Raw genomic sequence first — 20964 nt, forward strand, 5'->3', positions numbered from 1 at the left:
TTGCTTTTGCCAGGGTATTTGATCATAGCAACAGGATGAAAACTAAGGCAATGTTTCAAGATCTTATAAACAGGGCAGAGAATGAAAACACAAAAAGGTGGGGGAGATGAGAGTAAAATGAGGTGGAAGGGAGTAAGGATGAAAAAAGTGAGAAAATGAGAAGAAAGGAAAGAAAAGGAGGTTGAAGAAGAGTCAGAAAAACAAAGAAGAGAGAGAGATGGCTAGAAGATGCTGAAAAAAATTATCAACATTCACCGACCACCATCTATGAAGTGATGTAGAGATTTTGTTAATATCAATAAATTTATGGTCTCAATAGGAGGTAGAATCAAGTGCTTGAAAAGTTATGTAAAACTGTATAATAATGGAGAGAAATAATGCTGGAGATAACACAGGCCATGAAGACAAGCTTATCTGCCAATGAACATCATGGGCAGTAGGTAGAGAGAGCTTCATTTTATGGAAGAAATGAATTCTGTATTCTTACTCAGTTTTGTCAAGTCAACGTAAACAGGTTAAAGGGCATGGAAGAATAAACATTTAGTCCATTTTGTAACAAAGAAGTTCTTAGGGATTCAAGCACTCTTTAAATAGCCATTTTCCCACCCTCTATCACCACCTTGTCATGATTACTCGATGTGGGCTTGAACTTGCAATTGTCCTGCTTCTGCCTTCTGAGTGCTAAGATTATAGGCATGTGTCACTATGCCTGGTATGTCTGTTCACTCTGAAGAAAAAAAAATCTTAAAATAATGAATTTGGAGCTGGAGAGATCACTCAACATTTAAGAACACTGGCTGCTCTTGCAGAAGACCCAGGTTCAGTTCTCAGTACCCACATGGTGGCTAACAACCATCCATAACTTCAGTTCCAAGGGATCCAAACTCCAGTTCCAGGGACCCAATTCCCTCTTCTGACCTCCGCAGGAATTGCACAACACAGGTGCACTTACATACATGCAGGCAATACACTCACACACATGAAAAAATGAATTATTAAGAAAAGAGATTAATTGCCAGGTGTGGTGACACACACCTTTAATCCTAGCACTCAGGAGGCAGAGGCAGGTGGATCTCTGTGAGTTCGAGGTCTACCTGGCCTCCACAGCGAATCCAGGCCAGCTAGTGCTACAAGGAGAGCCTGTCTCAAAAAGACCAAAAAAAAAAGAAAGGAGATTAATATATTGGATTTGGGTATAGCTTAGTGGTATAGCCCTTGCCTAGCATGGGTAAAGCCCCAAGTTCCATCCCCATCACCATACACACACACACACACACACACACACACACACACACACAAATCAAAATCTTATTGGAAGATAGCCTTGAGAATCTTATCTCCACTTCCAAATCCCTGAAAAACATCCAGGACTTTCTCATTAGAGTTGAAGTTGTGACACTGTTTAATGTGAATAAATAACAGGAATTCAATTTGTTCGAAATGGTGGTAGTTTAGTGTCTTATTATCTTTTGTAACAAACATTCTTAATTTGATGTGTTGAACTTTGGCAGTACAAGTCCCTTTGGAGACATAAAGGAAAGAAATCTTTACAAGATGCTGACAGATGTGATTGTCTTCTACAATAGAGCCGAGTTTCCTACTCTGCTGCATGCAATTAGGCATGCAGATAGAGCTTGCTCACTTTACTAGCCCAATGGGAAGGAGTTGGAGCAGGAGCCCCAGAGCTCTGCTTACTAAAAGGAGCCACACACCCACTCTCTCTTAATATACAAATGTGTCTCAATTCCCACAGAAAATAAGTTTGTGCTTTCATTTTAAAAATAGTGTACAAAACTGTTTGTAGTAAGGAAAAAATAACTAAGTATTTCAGGTGACTCTAATTTATTCATTTGATAAGAAACTTAGTGAATACATGTCCATGCATGATTTGAGGACCAGCATTTTTAGTGTCCTAGCAGCTTCATTAAATAGAAACCGTGTGATCTTGTAGTTGGGCTCACAGGAATCTCTTCAGTGTTCCTTTTTCATCCTCTCCATTATCTGTTCTTCTGTACTTAGTGCTTTAGAAGTAAAATGTTACTTCTACAGAACAGCTGGATTGCCAGAGTTTCCTAAGTCAAGATAGTTTCTTTCACAAAAACTCTTGAAATTTTCTTTGCTAATGTTTAATTAGTTTTCTTGTCTTGTTTTAAAAACCTATAGGTCATGTCCAGACCTTTCATCTTTCATATTTAAAAACAGCTTAGAGCAGAACTAGGACCTCGGGGAACAGCTGGAGCACTTTCTGGATCCCTCCTTCCTTACAAATCCCATTTTGGGCCAAGTACCACAGATTGCCTCAATATGTGACTCATGTCACCTCATCTCGCAGCAGGCAGGAAACAGGAACTTATGTATTTGCTCTATATCCTCTCTTCAAATCCATGCAACAGCACACATTAGTGAGATGTGAGGAAGGAAGCAAAGAGGGCAGAGGTGGTAGAGTCCTAAAGTCAGATGCAGGACATCTTGTTTGAGTACAGCATGAGAAATGACACCAGGCATTCGTAATAAAGGTCACTCACAAGACTCGGATGAGGACACAGTAAACTTTGCTGAGGACAAAGTGAAACTTTTGCTGTAAGTTGGAAGGCACCTTCTTCCTAGTTGTGTATTTAAGCCACTCTGATGTTTTTCAGATTTCTCAAGGAGGCAGTGTCCCCTGTCCAGGACCCAAGAGCTGTTCAGGGCCTTGTTCTAGGGAGGTGGCATAGCATAGGTTTGAAGGCTAGCTCAATGGGGATGACAAACAAGCTTGTACCGATGCTTAATTTTGCTATTTACTAGTAGTGTAAACTTTGGTACAGTGCTTATATTTCTTCAAAGCTCATTTCTAATTGTATGAAATGGTAACAGTGATATTGCCATTTGTACATAAAAGGCACTCAAATATGAAATCCTTCTGTACCTCACTGTATCTCATTAAGTCAAGTTGACTCATATATGCAGAATAACCTCCAGATTTGGACATTGGCCTGTTCTGTGCATTAGGACACAGAATGGCCCACATTAGACTGCAGAAAACTTGTAAGCAACTGTAGCCTCTGCTCCCTCCTACTGGTAAGAATACATCTGTTCTTAAATGATAACTTGACGGGCCTCTTACAGGTCATGCCAATGCTTTGAAAATAAACTCTTGAAGTTTCAACAGAAATGCCTTTTTACATGATAAGATGAACTTTCCTGTAACTTGCTGCTTAAGAGGTTTGAAAGAATTGTATCAACAATAGGACTGTTATAAGCTTAGGCTCCACTCTGTCTCCCATAGGGATTATACAAGCCTCATAACATGTCAGGAGCAAAAAAAAAGTGACCCAAGAAGGGACTAAATCCTTAGCTGTCATTAATATTTTCCCACGTCAGCACTGAAATTTGAGAAGGCAGAATTGGTTCATTCCATATACTTGTCTGATCCCTTAGTACTTAATGAAGTATAGAATGTTTTATTTGACCCCTTAAGGGAAACCAGCTAAACAGGGCAGTTTGTTCTTGAAATCAAATATCAGCAATCAAAATACTTTCAAAGCCCTTTAGAAATCAGAACATCACAAATTTATTAGAAAGGAGATGCCCCGAGCTCATAGTGCTGTTAACAGTATTTAATTTCCTTTATAAAAAAGAGTAGAAATGACAGAACAAACAACGTTTGACATAAAATAATACCATGGACCTGGCCTCACTAAGGAGCTGGGCCAAAGTCGCCCATGTTATAGGGAAAGGAAAGTTCAGTCAACACTAGCAAATCCTCATGCAATGGATGAAACACCAACCATGCCAGTGGCTTAGTGGATGTACTATGAGCAGGGTGAATCAATCAAATGTTAAATATTTAAGTTCATACATTTGTCCAATCATGTTCTCAAACTGCATCTTAAAAAAACAAGTTCTATATACAGATATCACCCAAAATGTATCTTATAACAAGTCTCATCTTATAAACTTAAGGCATCCCGATATTCTGCTCTGCTGGTGAGGTGTTCTCATGGTCTTATTTCCATAGTGAATAGTCCAGTAACTTCCAATGGTGTCCAAAGGGCATCAGGGAGAATAATAATAACAAGAGTGAGTCACAAGAAGAGTTCCTTTGACTCTGGCTCAGCAATGTGCTTTGTACTGTAGGATTTCATTTTTCTATTGATGTCATTATATCTAAGTAGAAAAGAAACCACAGGCCAAAATTAGATAAAACTATGGTCAAGTTACAAGACAATGCCACTAAATAACTCACCCAAAATGGAAATCATTCATCCCCAAACCACACCGAGGAGCCCTCATTCCAGAAGGCAAATTATTTGCTTTTCATATAAACCGCTGTTTAAATGTAATAAAAGCAATAGTCATTCAAAAATACACACTTACTGAACACATTTGTATCTGGTTCCAGAAAGACTTTCTCAGCCATACTGATTGGAATCCAGGAACTCTATGGTCAAGGGGATTTTTTTGAGAGTCAAACAAGATGGGATATGCAGTTTTGCTGGCTGACTGGAAGCAAGGCCTTTTTGTATTTTACTTACATGGAATCACTGGTGATACTTTTAATTCTCAAGTAAGCTGGTGTCTTAAAAGTTGGAAAAGAGTGCTTTTAGGGGTGATAACTGGGTAGCATGTTGAAAGACCACAAATAGGTAAAGGTATAGGAGAAAGCAAAACCAGGGACACTAACACTATTACCCTCAATACTCAATATCTGCTAGGTCTGTGGAGAAAGAGGATAAACTCAAGCACTGGAACAAGTTTTCTTTTTGAAATAAATTTTTACCTGGATAAGATATGTTCATTTTCATGAAATATTAGCACAGACTGTTTAAAAACTTACCAAGACAAGCCAGCCCCTGATTGGGGACAAGCCTATGAAACACTAAGTTCTTATTGCCACTACAGAAGACAAATCATATGCTTCTGATAATGGTTCTCATTAACATGAAGACACACTTGCATGCAGGAGAAGCTCATGTGTGATGTTATGATCTCAAAATCATGCTTGCTAACTGCCATGGCTTGGATATGGTCTGAATGTGTCTCCCAAGAATTCATGTGTGGAAATTTAGTCTCCATTGTGGGTACTGAAAAGGTAGTTAAACCAACTATGGTGCTCAGAGGAGGAACCTTTGGGAGCATCTGTGAATGAATCCTTGTGGTTTTATAAGGAGGGGTGTGGGGCTGGGGATACAGCTTAGTGTTAAAGTGCTTATCTAGATTTTGAGGCCCTGGGTTCATATCGAGTACTGGAGAAAAAAGATGGAGCGAGCAATGGAAGGAAGGAGGGACGGAGGGAGAGACACTAAAACAGGACTTACTGTTAATATGAACGTTTTGTTGTTGTTTGTTTGTTTTTGAGACAGTAGCTCCCTGTAGCCACAGCTGGCCTGGTACTCAATATGTAGACCAGGCTGGCCTCAATCTCACAGAGATCTCCTGTCTTTGCCTCCCTGGTGTTGGGATTAAAGGCATGCACCACCATGCCTGGCTTTGAGACTCAGCTTTTAAAATGTGGGTTCTGGGGGTGGAACTCAGGTGGTCATAGTTGTATGGTAAGTACTTTGCCCACTGAGGTATCTCCCCAGGTGCTGGGATTAATGGTGTGTGCCACCACACCCAGCTTAATATGAACTTTTGAACCAGACTGATCAAATTCAAATCCTGGTTCCATAATTATAACCATCATTACTCTATAATCTTGGGCAAGATACATAATCATCTATGCCTGTTTTCGGTGTGAGAAATTTGGATGATAATAGTATCTGCCATATATATCATTGTGAAGATTAAAATAGTAAATGTGTGTAAAGCATCTGGAATATTTGCTAGACTATGTTAAGTGCTCTTGGTATTTTTAACATCTATAGTAAGATGCCAGTAGATAATAGGGAAAAGATCTAAAACTGAAAGTCCATGCGGGCAAGCTATTTAAAAAGAATATTGGAGAAAGTATGAGGGGAGAGCACGTGGTGGATTCAGAGGGGGACGAAGAGTGCAGGGAATGGAGTGGGCATAAGAGGCAGCCAACTTTTTGACTGATTTTGTTCTTTGACAATTTCATACATTGTATATACAATGATTACTGTTTCCTCCCATCTCATCTCCCTCCCTTTTCTATAACTTCTCCCAATCCCTACCAGTTCCTTTCCCAGAGTCATGATTTTGGTTTTCTTTGTGGCTCATTCAGTCTAACCAGGGCCATCTGTGCAGCCACTGGATTGGGACTCTCCATTGGAGGCTGGCGGGGTTGCCAGTGGGTACACAACTGGAGATAATGACTCCCTGTCCCTGAATCTATGGGTAGGAAATAGTTTAAACAGTGAAGGATGGGGGTCCCCTAGCTCCTCCTTCATCCATACCTGATTGTGGGATGGCCAACTTTTGCCATGCCAGTATTACTTATATGTATTTATATAATCTTGATTTTTAAAATAAGTTAAAAAGACAACATAGGCTGTAGGCTAAAGATAATATAGCTAAGATTTTTTGAAGGGATATTTTTGTTTTAATATATGGGGTATTATGTTCAACACCCTCAAAAGAATCCCCTTTCTGAAAGAAAAAGGAAGTTTGATTTGAGCAAGCTGAATCCAAACTAAGCAAACTGTTAACTTGAGACATTTATCCAAATGATATGATAATAATTCAGTCTTCCCTGAATCCTTTAATCACTCAGTCCTCCATTACCAGAATTCCAAAGCACAAAACTGGATCATTCTGGCATAAATTATTCCGATAATTGTTGTGCCTCTATTTCACTCTTGGATATGAAATCACATTCTGAGTGACCAAAATTGAAAAGGAGAAAAGACTTAAATTTAAATAACAGTCTTTCAAGTAATCCAGCATGGTGAATCATCTAGGCATAGACTCTGTATTTCCATAGTGTGCGGCAATTGGAGCAACTTTCAGTATCTGTACAATTGTTCACAGCCTGTAACACATGACTCTTGCTAACCAAAGGAAGACCTTGGTAAGTGTTTTTTTTTTTTCTTCCTTTAGAGTTTTACTCAAAGCCAAGCTATACGTTTTCTCTACTAAAAACTGGGATCCTGGTTTGAAGTATGTACATGTACACTTTAAATGATACCCAAATTGAAACTCACTGGAGAGGAGGATAGGGAGGGAGAACCAAAGGAATTAACACAGCATAACATTTTGTTCGCTGCAGGATGATGGGCTCATGTTTTCCCTACGGACTCTCTTCCTTTTTCTTCTTTCTTTTCCCCTGTCAAGCTCTGTTTCTCTCTATATCATATGCCACATACCATGCTAGACGCTGGCAGACAATGGTCTCAAGGATGACTGCTTTCACGGAGCTCTTAGGCCTTCAGAAAGCTTGTTTTAGTCATGTTCTCTGTCGAGTCTCTTCATTATGACCTCCCTGAGTTTAGAGACCTGTGCCTTGGACAGAAAAATGTGTCTTTTGTGTGTGAGTCTCATGTTCATGTGGGTACGTCTATCTGTATGTGTGGAGGCATGAGTGCACATGTGTACACATGCATGTGGAAGTCAGAAACCACCCACGGGTGTTGTTCCTCAGGAGTCATATAACTTGTTTTCTGATACTGTCTTGGAGCTCACTGATTTGGGTAGACTTGCTGGCTAGGGAGCCCCAGGGATCCACTTGTCTCTGCTGATACAGTGCTGTGATCACAAGCACGTACCATCACACCTGGCTTTCTTTTTTTAAAATGTAGGCTCTGGGTCTCAAACTCAAGTCTTCAAGTTTACACAGCAAGCATTTTACAGATTGAGCTATCTTCCTAGCTTCCCCCAAATGTGACTTACTGATAAAGATATTGAAAAGAATGGCTTGGCAATGCAGAGATGTGACCCAGAAAGGTTTTCTATCTGTGCTGATTTCAACCTATCACTTTTAGCCTTTAGAAAGGTTATAGGTAGGTTCTGTAGTGTACAGAGATGTGTCTAGTAGTGGCAGACATGTGGTATGACGACACTGAAGAATATACCTCCCTTTTGGGCCTGCTCAAGTCACAGCTGGATCTTTCAGGAGTGAGGAAAGGGAGACGGAGAATGAGTTGTTGGTGCCTAAGCTTTCTGTCATTAAACCAGGATCAGTAGACCAAAAGAACATGTCCTGGTGGCCTGACTGTGGTTTCCAAGGAAGGTTTTCCCTTTGTACTTTCTACGGGACAAAGCAACAGACCCCCAGTGCCACAGTGTACATCAGTCAATCCCTAGGCCCAAAAGATCACTCTCTTTGAAGTAGCTGTCAAAATCTATGCCAAAAATTTGACATTACTCTTGGCTCTAGATATACAATTCCCAGTGTGGCTAATTCATGGGTATAAAACCCACACTAGCAGTGTTTATTGCTTCATGTCTTTTTAAGGAGTCTCCTCCAATACTGGTGCTAGGATTGGGGTGTTAATTCCTCAGGTAATAGGGCCACATGGTCAGAGAAGGTGTTACTCTCCATTGCCAAGGTCTGGAATCAAGCTACCTTTATGTGTTACAAATCTCAGACAGACTCAAACTCCAGGAAATGAATGTTTCATTGGCATTTTAAGACCACTAATTATAAACATCTCCTTGGAGTTGTAGTAACTCAAGGTCAACATAGCCTTTGTAAGATAAAGTAGAAATAAATCTGCTTGTTATAAACCAAGTCATCTTCTGCAGTTGAAACACACTGGGAAAGCTGGCAAAGTAACAAGGTTGAATCGAATTTTAAAGGGCATTGAAAAGAAATTTTGCTACCAATCTATGACCAATTTTAGAAAAATAAACAGCAAACAGAGCCCCCTCACAGAGCTGACTTTCTTAAAATGCTACATTTGTTGTCCCTGTTTTTCTTTTACCAGGAAAAATTTCTTAGAAACTAGACTGATTTGAATGGATCCCTGGAACTGATACCTATTATTTCTGCTGACAAGGTGACTCAGTAGTAGTGACTCTTTTCAGCATCTCCCATCCAAAGATTAGGAAGTCCTTTGCTATCTCAAGGAGCTACCTGGTCTCCAAGTACGTTTTTGTGGCAAGTCACCACTGATAGATGAGTGCTTATACTTGGATCCCACAGGTAAACACAGCTGGCATTAGAGTTAACTGTGCATTTTTCATTCCAACATTTCACTCAAGTCTTAATTTCTCTGAGGAATCTTTATTGCAAGTAGAGAGAGCCATTCTTGCTTTATCTGAGGAGTGGACCGGGCTTGTTCTACCTGCGTGTATGTGATTCAGGAGCAATAAGAAGTATCCTTTCTTTCTAATATGAAAAACAAACAAACTAGACTTTCTATTTTTTTATGGAAACAGATGACAAACTAAAACCATGATAAAGTATATGTTACCTTATAGAGCAGTGAGGGAAATAGATCAGAATGCTTATTTGATATCATAATTATTTTATTTTGGCATTTCTAAGTATTTAGTGATGTAATCAAGCACTGTTACTACACGAGGCCAGGGAACTGGCTAAGTTCAACTGTGTGTTTAGAAGGGCTGTTCCTTAAGCTGAATCAGAAAGCACTAAACTAGTCTTGGATATCTGATTGGTTCTAAAGCCTGATTTTGTGCTCTGAGTTCTGTAATCTTATTATAGTAAAAGTCTCAGCTTTGTTGCTTGTCAAAAACAGAGTGAAGTATTTCTGGCAGGAGACTCTATCGTGATTCTAAGACTTATCTTGCTCCCAGTTACTGTGGTAGCCGGGAAGAAAGGAGCGCTATTGGCCTTTCTGCATCTCGGGAATTTGCCAAATCTTTGTGTTTCCTTGACACAAGGACAAAAGCAGCATTTTCCAGGCATCAAGAAGAAACATCCAATATAAAACAGAGACAGAAAAGGGTCCAAGAATAGGGACTCGGTTGAAAGAAACAGAAGTGGGCTAATGCCAAGGTCTGGAAGAGCACAGAACATTTTTTCCTATCATCTTCCCACCTCAGGCATTGGGCTCTCTGTACTGGCCAGAAGCCTCTCCCCAGGACGGCTGAAAGCTGTCCAGACTCTGCCTTGAGGCTACCTACTGCCAGCTGCACCCAAGTGAGACTACTGGTAACTAGCACATATTAAGGCTCTAAGGGTCTTCCTTCACTGCACCAAATTAATGAGATCCCTAATGATATTCCCCAACATGACTCAGATTAAATGTCCTTCCAGCCTCAATATAGACAAGAAGCAAATTAAATTTGATTTCGAGGTGGCACAAACGAGACTTTCTTTCATTTTAGTATTCTGAAGTAAAATTCCTATGTATAGTACACACACCCTTTGGAAGATTTTGGAGCAATGTTGAATACCATGTCATGATTTTTCAATTACTGACATGTTTTAAAACCAAGTTTGCTTTGATTATGGGTTTTGTGATTAAAATCTCAAATAAACCAGTCAAAAGGAGCTGACCACATTAACTCTCATCGGGCTAGTTTCCTGTTGCTCCTTCCTGCCTGGTCAGGGAATGGTGCATATTCCCAGTGCAGGACAAACACGGAAGCACAGGAAGACTTTGCCTCAGGAGGAGTCCCAGCCACTGGCCAGAGCCCTCTCTTTTGTACATACATAGTCCATACATTTGGACACTCATCAGACTGGCTTCTGGACTGGATCTGTGATTCATAAAGCTAAGCTAGAGAGTTTCGGCCTGGCAAGGCCTGGCTTCTCCTGCAATCAGGCGATGATGAAAGGCACTTTCAGCTTACAATCAGCACTGAAATAAGACTTAGCTCTGATTCAAAGTTCTGATTCTAAGTGGCAGCTGGCTTCCTCTGCCCATGACAGGGATTTAATTTCTGTACTTACTTGGTACTTGACTCCATTAAAACAAAAATCAAAAGTCACAGTCAACTAAGAAACATTGAGTTTGTGAACAGAGCAGATTCTTCGGACTGATGCTGGGATAATGGCCCCTCCAGTGGATACTAGCTACCTTCTAAGACCTAGTTACCACCTCAGCCTGCTTCTCTCTGGGGAGCAGACTTGCAATTTTCTTCTTCCTTGGTGTTATCCCCTGCTGAAAAGTGATGCAGGTCCATCGTTTCAAAGCTCATACAACTCCAGGCAAAGGCAAGGCAATGTCAAGTGCACCCCACGCCACATACCGTATGTAGTTACGCAGATGCTCTTCAGTCAGTAAGTTAGAGGAAAGATTGATGCAGCTGCTGTACATCTCCTGGAGAAGTACAATTAAACATTATCTGAAAACATGCAACAAGCTCAGCACATGCACAAGTCCAATAAAGCTGATGCATGCTGGGGACAGAGTAGAGGACAGGCATAGGAACATGGAACCTGGGGAGATGATGTTAGTTTTTCTGCTGATCCAGAAACTCTAATATTTGGAAACATTTTTTAACATAGTTAATGCAAAAAGTCTTAATAAATACATGATAAAGTTTTCTATTACAAGGACCATTTACAGAAGAAATTGCTAGATAATTTAAAAATTGGTGATGAGTCAACTGAAGAGATATTAAAACCTGATTTGCGACAACAAGAATGCAGACACTTCTTCAGGCTATGTTGTAATAGGGTTTTAACCTTATATAAATAATAAATTATAAGCTTTCATACTCCACTGAATGGATTAGGAACTAGGATGTTGGATGATCTGAGGCATTCCTTCCATAGAGAGTTCTGCACTCTGGCTGCTATACTATTTTTGGTAGTGTGACAAGCATAGCACATGCAGAAAACATTGCCTAAAAAGCTGTTCCTATCTCTTACTCACTGGACACAAATTACAGGCGATAGTGCATGGATTTCCAGTAAATGCAATTATAAACTACTTCGTGACACATTCTGCCATCTCCTGGGAACTGGCCAGCACTTCAGTCTCTCCAGAGTCTAATCAACACCTAGAGATCTGTGTGGTAACATGCCATGTGGAGGTCCCTGTGGGGGATTCATTTCAGAAGTTATTCGAGTTGAGTGGTTTAGAAATGGGTTTTCTATTTGCGGACTTTTTAATTGAACTTGAGAATATCCAGTCACACAAAGAGAACTGACTCTTTCTGGGGCAGAATCAGTGCCAACAAAGGACTTGACTTTGCACTGACTGCTGGTTTCATCTTACAGAAATGCGTCCTAGCCTATAACCCCTAATGCCTAAAGAGCAGGAAATAAGTATCAGACACAATCTCTGATTTATTTGCCTGCCTCTCTCGGGATATTTTACCAAGGAAAAGCAAGGGGTATGCATTTGAATCTGAAATGTTTCACTAGAAACATATGGATTTCTGAATTTTGGGAGTGGAAGGATTCTCTCATGGTGGCACAGGTCAACACTTTGGGCACTGAGACTATAAATTAAAGGTGATAAGAAGATAGTCTCCAAATAGCACTCACTGCCTTATTCTTTCCTTTGCTAGCAGAGCTCACAGGGTTTCCCTTGGCATCTGTTGTCTTCCTTCCAAGTGAGGTTAAGGGCAGGGTGGAGGTCTTCAGCTGATTGGTGGGCTGATAGTTATTATTATTGTTCTGGTTGCCACTTAAAGTCTCCATGATGGATCGAAAGGTTCCAAAAGGCCTTTTCATTTGTTCCCCTGTTTCACTCCCTGCGGGGGTCCGCTGGAGGGTCCTGCCCCTGTCTTTGTCTTTGTCTCCATTTAGTTCAAGGCTAGTCTGCTCCATCTGTACCACTGGCTCCTCAAAGGTAACTCTGAGTTTTGAGTTCTGGGATGTCCGGCGCTTGGATGATGGAGACTTGAGGGCACTCTTGGGACTTGTGGCAACTTTCTGGGCAGCAGTGCTGTCAGGGCTAGACTGAGTAGGGTCTGCAGAAGACTGGTTTGGAGGAGTGATCCCTGAGCCTGGACCCTGGGGATCTAAGTCTGGTTCACTGCTTTCTGAAGTGGGAGATGGGCTGTGCCCATCCAGGGATTTGGAGGCCTTGGTACCGAAAGGAAACCGGCGCCCAGATGCCAGAGAGTGTTTCTTTATCATTAGGTGTAAGCTTTCTGCGCTGTCCATGTTCTCCACAGTTTCCACAATGGGCTGTGGCCTGGGTCTGTCTGCCTTTTTCACAGGAGTGTTCTTGGGGTCTTCAGAGTTGTTGGAGTCTGTATCTGACTCACTTAGTGATCTCTGCATCAGCTGCCTCAGCCTGGCCAGCTTCAGCTCTCTCTTCTCTAGAGGTATTTTTTTCGAACTCCTAGAGGATGCTTGAGCATCTTGGAATTCCAAAGACAGCTTTTCCTGGGTGCAGACATTCTCTGAGATTTCTTTCCCCAATAACTGGCGTAGGATTTTATCAGAATCTTCATCTTTTCCTTTGGTCCTAGCCCGGCTGGATGCTGATAAGCTTCCAAGAACCTGAATCCCCTCATGGACTCCTGGTTTGTTTTTGGCAGTAGCCTCATCATCTGCATCTGGAACTTTCCATTGGGACTTTCTAGAAGCTGGTGAGGATGGTGAACTGAAAGAAGGACCAAGGAAACATGAGATGATTTCCCATTACACTAAAACTCAGCCACAAGCCCCTGGGCAGCCTTTAACACTACTCACAAATTGTGGGGAATAACAACGGAATTACTTAATGGTTTTTCAAAGCAATTTTCAAATATCCCATTCTAGTGGCTGCCACTAGAATGTAGTATAACATGTCTTATACTTTATGACTCCTGAATTTGCCTGTTTTATTGTTTATACACCAGTTTTGTATGAGTTTCTTCAATTAAGTGCATTTCTGGCAGTCTTATCAGCCAGAATAGCTTTACTTTCGTTGCACAGGTCAAGTAAAGAAAGAGAAAGTGACTTGTTTGAGGTGCGGAACAAAGAAACAACAGAGCTGGAAGTCATCTAAGGCCTCGTGACCCTGGACTCACAGACTTTTCACTCTCATATCTTATTATTTCTTTCTTTTAAAAAAATTTTATTTATTATTATTATTTTTTAATTTTATGAGTATGAGTGTATTGCCTGCATGTATGTGAGTGCATCCATGTTGTGCAATCCCACCGAGGTCAGAAGAAGGCTACGGATTCCCCTGGAACTGGAGTTAAGGATGGTTTGTAGCTGCCATGTGGGTGCTGGGAATCAAACCTGAGTCCTCTGCAAGTGCACTCGGTGCTCTTAACTGCCGAGTCATCTCTCCAGCCCTTTATTTCTTTTTGTAAGAATACAATGTTAGTGCTGGGCATGGTGTGCCTTTAATCCCAGCACTCTGGAGGCAGAGGCAGGCAGATCCTGTGAGATCAAGACCGGGTTGGTCTACATAGTAACCAGGCCAGATGGGGCTACAGAGAGACCCTGTCTCAAAGCAGAAAAAAAATGTTTTCTTTTGTCATTTTCTTTAAAAAAAATTTTTTTTAATTTTTATTTTATGTGTATGAACATTTTGCCTGCATGTATGTAAGTGCACCACATGCGTGCAATGCCCTGAAAAAGCCAGAAGTGGGCATTGGATCTCCTGGAATTGGAGTTATTGATGGCTGTTAGCCAACATGCAGGTGTTGGGAATTGAACCCAGGTCCTCTAGAAGAACAACAAATGTTCTTACTGCTGAGCTATCATGTTAGCCCTGTTGCTGCTGCTTTTTTCTTTCTTTTTTTTTTTTTAGTAAAAATATTTAATTTATTATTTTTATTTTATGTGTATTAGTATATTGCCTGCATGTGTGTAAGTGCACCCACTGGAACTGGTTGTTAGCTGCCATGTGGGTGCTAGGAGTTGAACCTGGGTCCTCTGCAAGATCAGTCAGTGCTCTTAACCCCTTAGCCATCTCTCCAGCCCTGTTGTCATTTTCTTAAAAGACATTGAAAGGAAATATAGGAGAAGATTTAAGTATTTCACATACTTAAGAATTGCCTATACCAGCATGCATGGTATTACCTGGGTGAAGATGGGAGTGATTTGCCCTCTGACTTCTGGGCTTCTAAAAGTTGTTGGAGTTGGTTCTGCAGAGTGACACGCTCCACTGTCTGTCTGCAGAAAACAACCAAAGAATACATTCTCTGGTACAAAGCCACTGCTATAAACTAAACATGTAAGACTTTTCATCGCAATGCAGTTGTTGCAATTCATTCGAAAGCCTTAAAACATGTAGTCTTTATTCTTGTCATTCAGAAATTTTCCAAAAGAAATAATCAAAAGTATCTAAAAGCTTATTGCTCATATTAGTGAGAAACTATGAGAACTCAAATGTTCATCAATAAGAGTAAAGAAATATTATTTTATTTTAAAAAATATTTTATTTATTTTAGTTTTATTATGTGTATGAATGTATTGCCTACATGTATGTAAGCACATCCATGTTGTGTAATGTCCACGGACCTCAGAAGAGGGTGTCGGATTCCCTGGAACTGGAGTGACTTCAGCACTGCACAACACTCAGATGAGTGTGTATGGCCATGTGCCAACAAAGGGTACTTACAGAAAGGGATGGTGGGCTGGCTTTGTCCCAGTGTACAGTTTGCTGACACTGGTTTCATGTAAGACTAAAATCTCAAGATATATTACAGCATTCTATGATCCCTACTTTGTTAGCTGGGATGCGTGTCAAGTTCTTTTTGCTTTTTGAAGACATAGAAATATTAAGGGAAAGCACCCCATGAGAATCAAAGTGATTTAGTTGGATAGGAAAAGTGTATACTCAAAAGTAAGTGTTTGACAAAAGTTATGAGGGGCTAAGACAGATAAAGGAAGATTATAATCATTTTGAAGAAAGATTTATTTGCTGTCTTATATGAATTATGACACAATTAAAAAAAGTTTTGGTGGCACTTCGGTTGATTCTTGGTTGGAAACAAGAACAAATGGAGAACACTTTGCTTTCTAGATTTGAAAGAAGCTTCCAGAAAGGATCAATGTTAATTTCATAGAGAAAACTGTATTTGCCTATCATGGGAGTTTGATAGGGTTGCCATAGTACCACAAACCAGGTGGATTAGATGATAATTTTTAAAGATTTATTTTAATTTTATGTGCGTGTGTGAATGCCTGCATATATACATATATATATGTATATATATGCAACATATACATGCCTAATGCCCTCAGAGGCCAGAAGAGGGTGTCAGATTCCCCAAAACTGGAGTTACAGGCACTTCTGAGCCCCCTGATATGGTTGCTGAGAACTGAACCCAGGTCTTTTTCAAAAGCAGCAAGTGCTCTTAATTGATGAACCATCTCTCCATCCTCAAACAATAGGAATTTATCATCTCACAGTTCTGGAGGCCTAAGAAGTCTGAGACAAAGTTGTGAGGAAGGTTGGTTCCTTCTGAGGCCCATGGCAGGGTCTGTCCTACGCCTTTCTCCTAGGGTCCGATGTTCACTGGCAAACACTGCTTTTATAATTTATAGCACCATCCCTGCCTTCATGTTCACATAGTGTACTCTCCGTGCCTTTATCTGTCTCCTTCATTTATAAGAACACTAATCATTGGAATAGGGCCAACCATCGAGACCTCACTTGGACTTGATTACTTCTATGAAGTATTAGGGCTTAGTACTCCAATATATCTTTCCGGTGGGGACAAAATTCACTTCCAAACACCTAGACTTATTGAGTAGCACTGTATCAGAGCTGAAGTTTTCCATTTTTAAACAGTAACAATTGCTGTGAGTTGGTAACAGTATTCTCAAAGGAAGTAGCGTTCAAGGCTGTCTCCCCTCCAGAACTCTGGATTAGGAAGACTTGAGTTTTCCCTCCTTGGAAACCATTTCCATTCCTGCTCCTGTCTGTTACTGATGCCCCACACCCCAAGGTGTGTGTGGTTATACCAAGTGGCGATCTCTGTGTAGTTCTGGTTTTGCTCACTCCATTTTTACACATAGTATGTGACAGAACAGTGCTAAAAGAGGACTTCTTGTATTTTATCTTGTCTTTGGACTAACAACATTTGCCTACAGAATTTAGCTTTGGAGACAACTCAAGGGCTGTTAGTGTACAGGGATAGCTTCTTCTAAGATCTTTGAGAGAGAGAGCAGTCAGGACTGAATTTGTACAGTTTACTAATAAAATCACCAATAAAACATCAAAACAGCTGTGCAGATCATGAAAACCCTTCAAAGTTCATGGTATAAAAGTTGAGAATGTTTTTAAAATCTGTTTTGGGGGTGTGAAATTCTATTAGATCATTTTAAAGTTCCTCATCAAGGGTATGTCTCCCATCCAAGTACTAACTGTGCCCAACCCTGCTTAGCTTCTGAGATTAGATGAGATTGGGTATGTTCAGGGTGGTATGGCTGCAGACTTCATGGGTATGTCTATTTATTACTAGAGGGAGTGGACATTGCTTGAAGAGTTTTTAGAAGGCATTGGGCAACATTTATTCACACTTTTCCCTAGTATTTAGGATTGAACTCAGAGCCTCTCTAAGCTGGGAAAGTGAGCTACAGCCCCAGATCAGACATATATGAAAGTCTGTTCATTAAAGGAAAAATAACTTAGTGGGTTATTAATTTATGAACACTTTCTCCTCAGCTACAGTGAGATCTTGAAGTCCACCCAGCTCACCAGTCGGGAAGTTTGTTTAATTTGGCAGAGGATTCTTAGAAGTAAAATCTTTTATTTTTCAGGTTTTTAAATTTTATTTTCTAGGAAAAATTTAAAGTCATGAAAAAGATTATTGTAGATGCTCACAGCGGGAGGAGCACAGTGGCGATGAGAGTGGAGGGAGATGGGAAGACGCAGAGGGCCTGAGGTCACACCATATTGTTACATGATTCATATCTACAGTTATATTTTCCCCCCACTACGCTATAGTACATATATCACTTGCTATATCACATTATATTTCACTATTAAAATATGTATGAATATATGCCTATATCTTAATAGCAAGACTTTATATTTTCCCTCTAAAATTTAACTTTCTGTTAAAAGGCTTTGTCCTCCTTGTCTGTTGCCCCTTTTTGAATACTAGTTTTCAAGAAACCCTCCCCACTATGGCAACCATCATGTGATCTGTGTGATCAAAGGCTGTATGGTCAAGGGCTGAAGTTGGTTCTCCTGGCAGGCGTCTAGAAACTTCCTTTATGCACTTTTACCTCTCCCTCTCTTCTTCAAGTATTTCATGGCACTCTCCTGAAAATGTTTCCATGACATCCAGATAGGCAATGTGTACCAGTTTAGTAATCACAACAAGGAAAGTATTGACTTTCACAAGTCATAATGTGAATGCTTTTATATTTTGAAAGTTCATTAATCATCTGCTTAATTTTCACAATACATGTACTGTTGATGGATATGAAGTTGCTTGTTTGTAATTTACTCCATACACATTTTTGTTGTTGTAGCAAACACATCTCTAGCCCTTCCCGCTGTCATACTCTTTATGATTTCTTACACTGTTAAGAACAGAAGGTCAGAGATGTTTCTGGGTGCCACCAGGGCCCTGCTATGACAAAGCCCTAGATGATGTGAATGCAGACAGAGGCTCGATCGAACACCTTATCATGGTGGCTGTAATTTCCTCTTTGGAGAGCTTGCTGTGTACTTTGTGGTCTAATATCATCTTTCCTCTACAGAAATAGTATGTTTCCTCCACACAGTGGAGGAGGAGATGGCTGGGAATTCCCTCTACTATTAGAATGGAGGGAGCTTACCAAAGTCCTTGGCTGAAATCTAGGTGCAACAAATACAAGTCAGACTTTGTTCTCCAAGAATCAAGTAGCCACTTACTCCTTTAGCTGCTTGGTTAACTTTACCACTTGTGAGGCCAGTGACATGCAGGTCTCCACTACCACTAGGTACCGGGAACACAGGGTGTGCCCATGCCACTCGGCACTCTGGGAAGGCTTTTCCCCAGCATGGTTCTGCATGGTGACATTTGCTCCATACTCCACCAGGGTCTGTCAGAAAATACAGAAACGTGATTGTATCAGGATTTCTTTACATTAAAAAAATGTATATAGATCTATAAGCGTATACTGCATGTGTGTGTGTGTGTGTGTGTGTGTGTGTGTACCTGAAGAAGCCAGGAAAGGGTGCCTGATCCCTTGGAGCTGGAGTTATAAATGGTAATGAGTTGCCCAATGTGACTCCTAAGAATAGAACTCAGGTCCTCTGGAAGAAGAGCATGTGCTCTTAATTGCTGGGCCATCTCTGCAGCCCCAGGACTTCCTTCTAAATATTATTATTATCATTTTGATATTGTATTCATTATTTTTTTATTTTATATGCATGCGTGTATTGCCTGCATGTAGATAAGTGCATCCGTGTCGTGCAATGCCCGCGGAGGTCAGAAGAGGCTGTTGGATCCCCTGAGACTGGAGTTACGGACAGTTGTTAGCTGCCATGTGGGTACTGGGATTCGAACCCAGGTGAACCCGGGTCTTCTGCAAGAACAGTGTTCTTAACCAGTATGCTATCTCTCCAGTCCCTCTAAATATTATTTTTAAATGACTATAATAGAATGTTGGATAGAATTTTTCTCATTATTCCAAAGCCAGCTATCAGAGCCCATGGTGTTGGGTGGGGGAGATACCACTTCAGAGAAAAACAATCTTTGGTGATCTTCCAGTGGTTGATATCAGAGGCCTCCCTTCAGAGCTAACAGAGGTGGAATGGAACCAGTGCCATCACCTCCACTCCCCACCTATGGCCATGGGGGAGCGGGGACTGGGATGGCTGCTCTCTAAGTCCTTTCTTTTATGAGATGTGCAGTGCACTGTTTGTGCTGTTTTGTTCCTTCTGGTGGTTGGGGTCCAAAAGAGTCATTCATAAAGTCAGAGATGCCTCTAGGATGTGGAGAGGAATTCTGTCTCTCTGGTTTTGAAATAACACTTTCTGAGCTCTGTCTGAGACTACCTGATCAGGAATAAAAGAACTGAAAAGAGGGGCTGGGGATTTAGCTCAGTGGTAGATCACTTGCTTAGCAAGTGTAAGGCCCTGGGTTCGGTCCTCAGCTCCGAAAAAAAAAAAAAAAAAAGAGCTGAAAAGAGATGGCATGGTGGAGTGAATGCTGTGAGGCAGCAGCTCTTGGTGTGAACTTGCTTCTAGCTCTATCCCTCTTCCAAAGGAAGAAGTTCTCCAAAGCAGCGGGCAGTAGGTGCATCATAGGTGGAAGGAATTGTGTGGGAGAAGGGGAGGCAAAGTTGGAGCCTGATCTCTCATGTCAAGTACCAATGGACAGACCCCCTAGAGGATCCTCTGAAGGCACATGCTTCTGGAGGTTTCCACAGAGCACATCTGAGCACAGCCAGATGAAGGAGCAATGCAGCAATGACTTCCAAAGAGGCCAAGGCCTTTCGAAGCCAAGTAAAGGGACACTTGACTTTGTCTCTTGGTACCTTCCCTTGGTTCTTGAAAGGGTGGGTGGGATGAGGGGTAGGAACCAATGAGATGTGTTAAAAGCCAGTCCTGCCTCGTTGCAAGGCAGGAGTGGGCTAGGAGTGTGAGGAGAAGGGTAATGTTGGAATTTGAAATAATAGTGAGGTTTTAAGTTGGTTTGGAGTAAAATTTAATATCCAAAAGCAAGTGTCAAAGTTACGGCATTTGGCCAAAGTATTATTAATAGGGGAAAGGAGGAGTTGGTAGAGCATGGCTGAAATCAATAATCTAGAAGTAGAAAAATGGTTTTATGCTTGCTTATACTGTGATGTCATTAGACTCCAAAAGAAAGCTGTCACAGGAGTATTAGTCCGCTTCTCTGATAACACAATGAGACTGCAAACTTATAGATTTATTTTGGTAGTAATTTTTTTCCTCCACAAGCAACACTTGTGTTCGGTATCTTAGATCACTCGGATTCAAGACCATTAAGGAGCTTCATTTCCCTTTTAGTTTGTGACCACTCACCATAAAAGGTCAGTTTTCCATAAAGCCACACCCACCACCCTCTCCAGGTATCACAGAGACCCTGTCAGCTTCTCAGGCACTCAGTGCAGACACACACTGTTATTTCCACCCTTGACACTGATCTCTGCAGTTTGCTTTTGACTGCTTTCCTCCCTCAGTCTCCTCCTTACCTCTAAAGACCCCAGGTTTGCTCTTAGTTTTTCATTATTATTATTATTATTATTATTATTATTATTCTCATACCCAGTGGCTAGATCCTATTCTGAGATTATATAAGTTT

The 20964-nt window shown here is 40.9% G+C and overlaps 1 protein-coding gene across 9 annotated transcripts in view; it reads right to left on the reverse strand.

Annotated features, from left to right (window-relative positions):
* Window positions 1-3529: 3529 nt before the first annotated feature.
* Sncaip (synuclein alpha interacting protein) overlaps window positions 3530-20964 on the reverse strand; it is a 159014-nt gene continuing 141579 nt past the window's right edge. For 7 of the 9 annotated variants that reach the window (XM_008840234.1, XM_008840237.2, XM_008840236.2 and 4 more), the window contains 5 exons: window positions 18567-18736; window positions 14774-14866; window positions 12290-13358; window positions 11044-11114; window positions 3530-4149 (listed from right to left, as the gene is read on the reverse strand). In XM_008840234.1, the coding sequence (XP_008838456.1) occupies window positions 4068-4149; window positions 11044-11114; window positions 12290-13358; window positions 14774-14866; window positions 18567-18736 (1485 nt within the window). In that variant the 3' untranslated portion in view covers window positions 3530-4067. The remainder of the gene's footprint in view (window positions 4150-11043; window positions 11115-12289; window positions 13359-14773; window positions 14867-18566; window positions 18737-20964) is intronic. The other 2 variants (XM_017799896.1, XM_029566988.1) reach the window with 1 other exon arrangement.

Source organism: Nannospalax galili, unplaced genomic scaffold, assembly GCF_000622305.1.
Source record: "Nannospalax galili isolate Female #2095 unplaced genomic scaffold, S.galili_v1.0 scaffold1259, whole genome shotgun sequence".
NCBI lineage: Eukaryota > Metazoa > Chordata > Mammalia > Rodentia > Spalacidae > Nannospalax > Nannospalax galili.